The sequence below is a fragment of the Alligator sinensis genome, unplaced genomic scaffold, assembly GCF_000455745.1.
Source record: "Alligator sinensis unplaced genomic scaffold, ASM45574v1 scaffold1531_1, whole genome shotgun sequence".
Taxonomy (NCBI): Eukaryota; Metazoa; Chordata; order Crocodylia; family Alligatoridae; genus Alligator; species Alligator sinensis.
In genome coordinates this window covers 205,576-207,062 of record NW_005843164.1, presented here as the reverse complement: position 1 = coordinate 207,062, position 1,487 = coordinate 205,576, and the positions used below count along the sequence as shown (strand labels likewise).

Here is a 1,487-nt window from a genome sequence, read left to right as displayed (position 1 = left end):
CCGCCCCCCCCCCGGGGGGGGCCGGCGTTCTGGCCAGGGACTGTGCCCGGTGTCCTGCCCTGCGTGGCCTGTGGGAGCTGGGAGCACATGTACCAAGGATGCCCTGAAGGAAATCCCTGCCGCGCTGCTGCTGGGTCTGGGATCCCTGCCGGGTTGTTCCCTGCGCGGCAGGTCCCGCAGCCCCAGCACCCAAGCCGTGGGGAGCAGGGGAGATCTCTGCCCCGCTCCCCAGCTCCTCTCGGCCTGTCCTGCTCCGGTGCTGGCCAGAGACAGCAGCTGGTGTTGGGCCACCTGGCCCAGCAGACAGGAGCCCGGCTTGATGGGAATGAGCTGGGGACATGATGGAAGGGAAGCTGCTCTTGCCAAGAAGTTGGCACCTATGAGCCGTGTCATGTGCCAGCCTCACAGCTTGCAGGGCCAGGTTGGGGCAGGTGGCACCATCCACGCTGGCATCGGGGAGCTGAGACTGACCTGTCACCTGCAGTTCCGCGCTGCTCTTCTCCACGGGCCGCTCCAGGACCACGTGCTGCACGCGGCAGATGTACTGGGCGCCCTGGTCTCTCTGCACCGACGGGGTGAAGATCAGTCTTGTTTCCTGCTGGAAACTCCTCTTCCCATCCAGTGCCTGCACGGCCGTGCCAGGCTGAACGCTGTAGTCTTGTATGTCCTGCAGGAGCACAGAAGGAGCCTTTCCCTTGCCCTTCCGGAGCCAGGCCACCCTCAGCTCAGCCGGGAAATGCCCCGAAATGCGGCAGCTCAGGGTGACTCTGCTCCCCACGGGCACTGACTCCGGCTGGGAGATGTCGGACAGCTCCGGGGGCCGCAGGAGCCCTGGGGAAGGAAAGGCGCAGAGACGGGGACAGGCCGTGTTAGGGGAGCCGGGCCCTGGCAGAGGCTGCTTCCCCTCCCCTCGCACACGAGAGACCGAACCCCACAGCAGGGCTGGCGCCCCTGGGGTCTCCCCGCCTTGGTATTGCTCAGCCCTGATTGATCAGCATCTCCAGTGGGGAAGTGGGGTGAGGAATATTATTCCCAGCTTCTGTTCACCCCTCGCTGACTTACACAGGAGCAATGATCCCTGGTCCACCCCTTCTTAATCCCCAGAGCAGCCCCCTCCTCACCGGCGTCCCGCAGGCGCAGCTCTCTCTCCAGCGGGGGGTCTCCGGGGCCGTGCTCCACGGACACTCGCACTCGCAGCCCCGGGCCGGTCAGGCTCCGGCTGGGCACTCTCCACACGCTCGTCGCCGTGAAGGTGCCGTCCGGGTTGGGGCTGATCTCGCTGGGCTTGGACCTTTCCCAGGCTTTCCCGTCCCAGCTCCACTCGATGCGGTGGATCCCGCAGGGGTAGAAGCCGTGCAGGTGGATGGCAAAGGGCACCTGGTCCGGGGGGTCCCAGCACGGCAACACCTGGATCCCGGACAGCTCCGGCCGCGCTGGGGACACGCAGGAGCGGTAGCGAGCGCAGGGCTGGGGGCGCTGGGGGACTT

The 1,487-nt window shown here is 66.8% G+C and overlaps 1 protein-coding gene across 1 annotated transcript in view; it reads right to left on the bottom strand.

The window, feature by feature from the left end:
- The window catches only part of LOC106723118, a 7,508-nt gene that overhangs the window by 954 nt on the left and 5,067 nt on the right, over positions 1-1,487 (bottom strand). Inside the window, exons 4-5 of the mRNA XM_025194127.1 lie at positions 1,122-1,433; positions 35-831 (exon numbers count right to left, since the gene is read on the bottom strand). Coding sequence (XP_025049912.1) covers positions 35-831; positions 1,122-1,433 — 1,109 coding nt within the window. The remainder of the gene's footprint in view (positions 1-34; positions 832-1,121; positions 1,434-1,487) is intronic.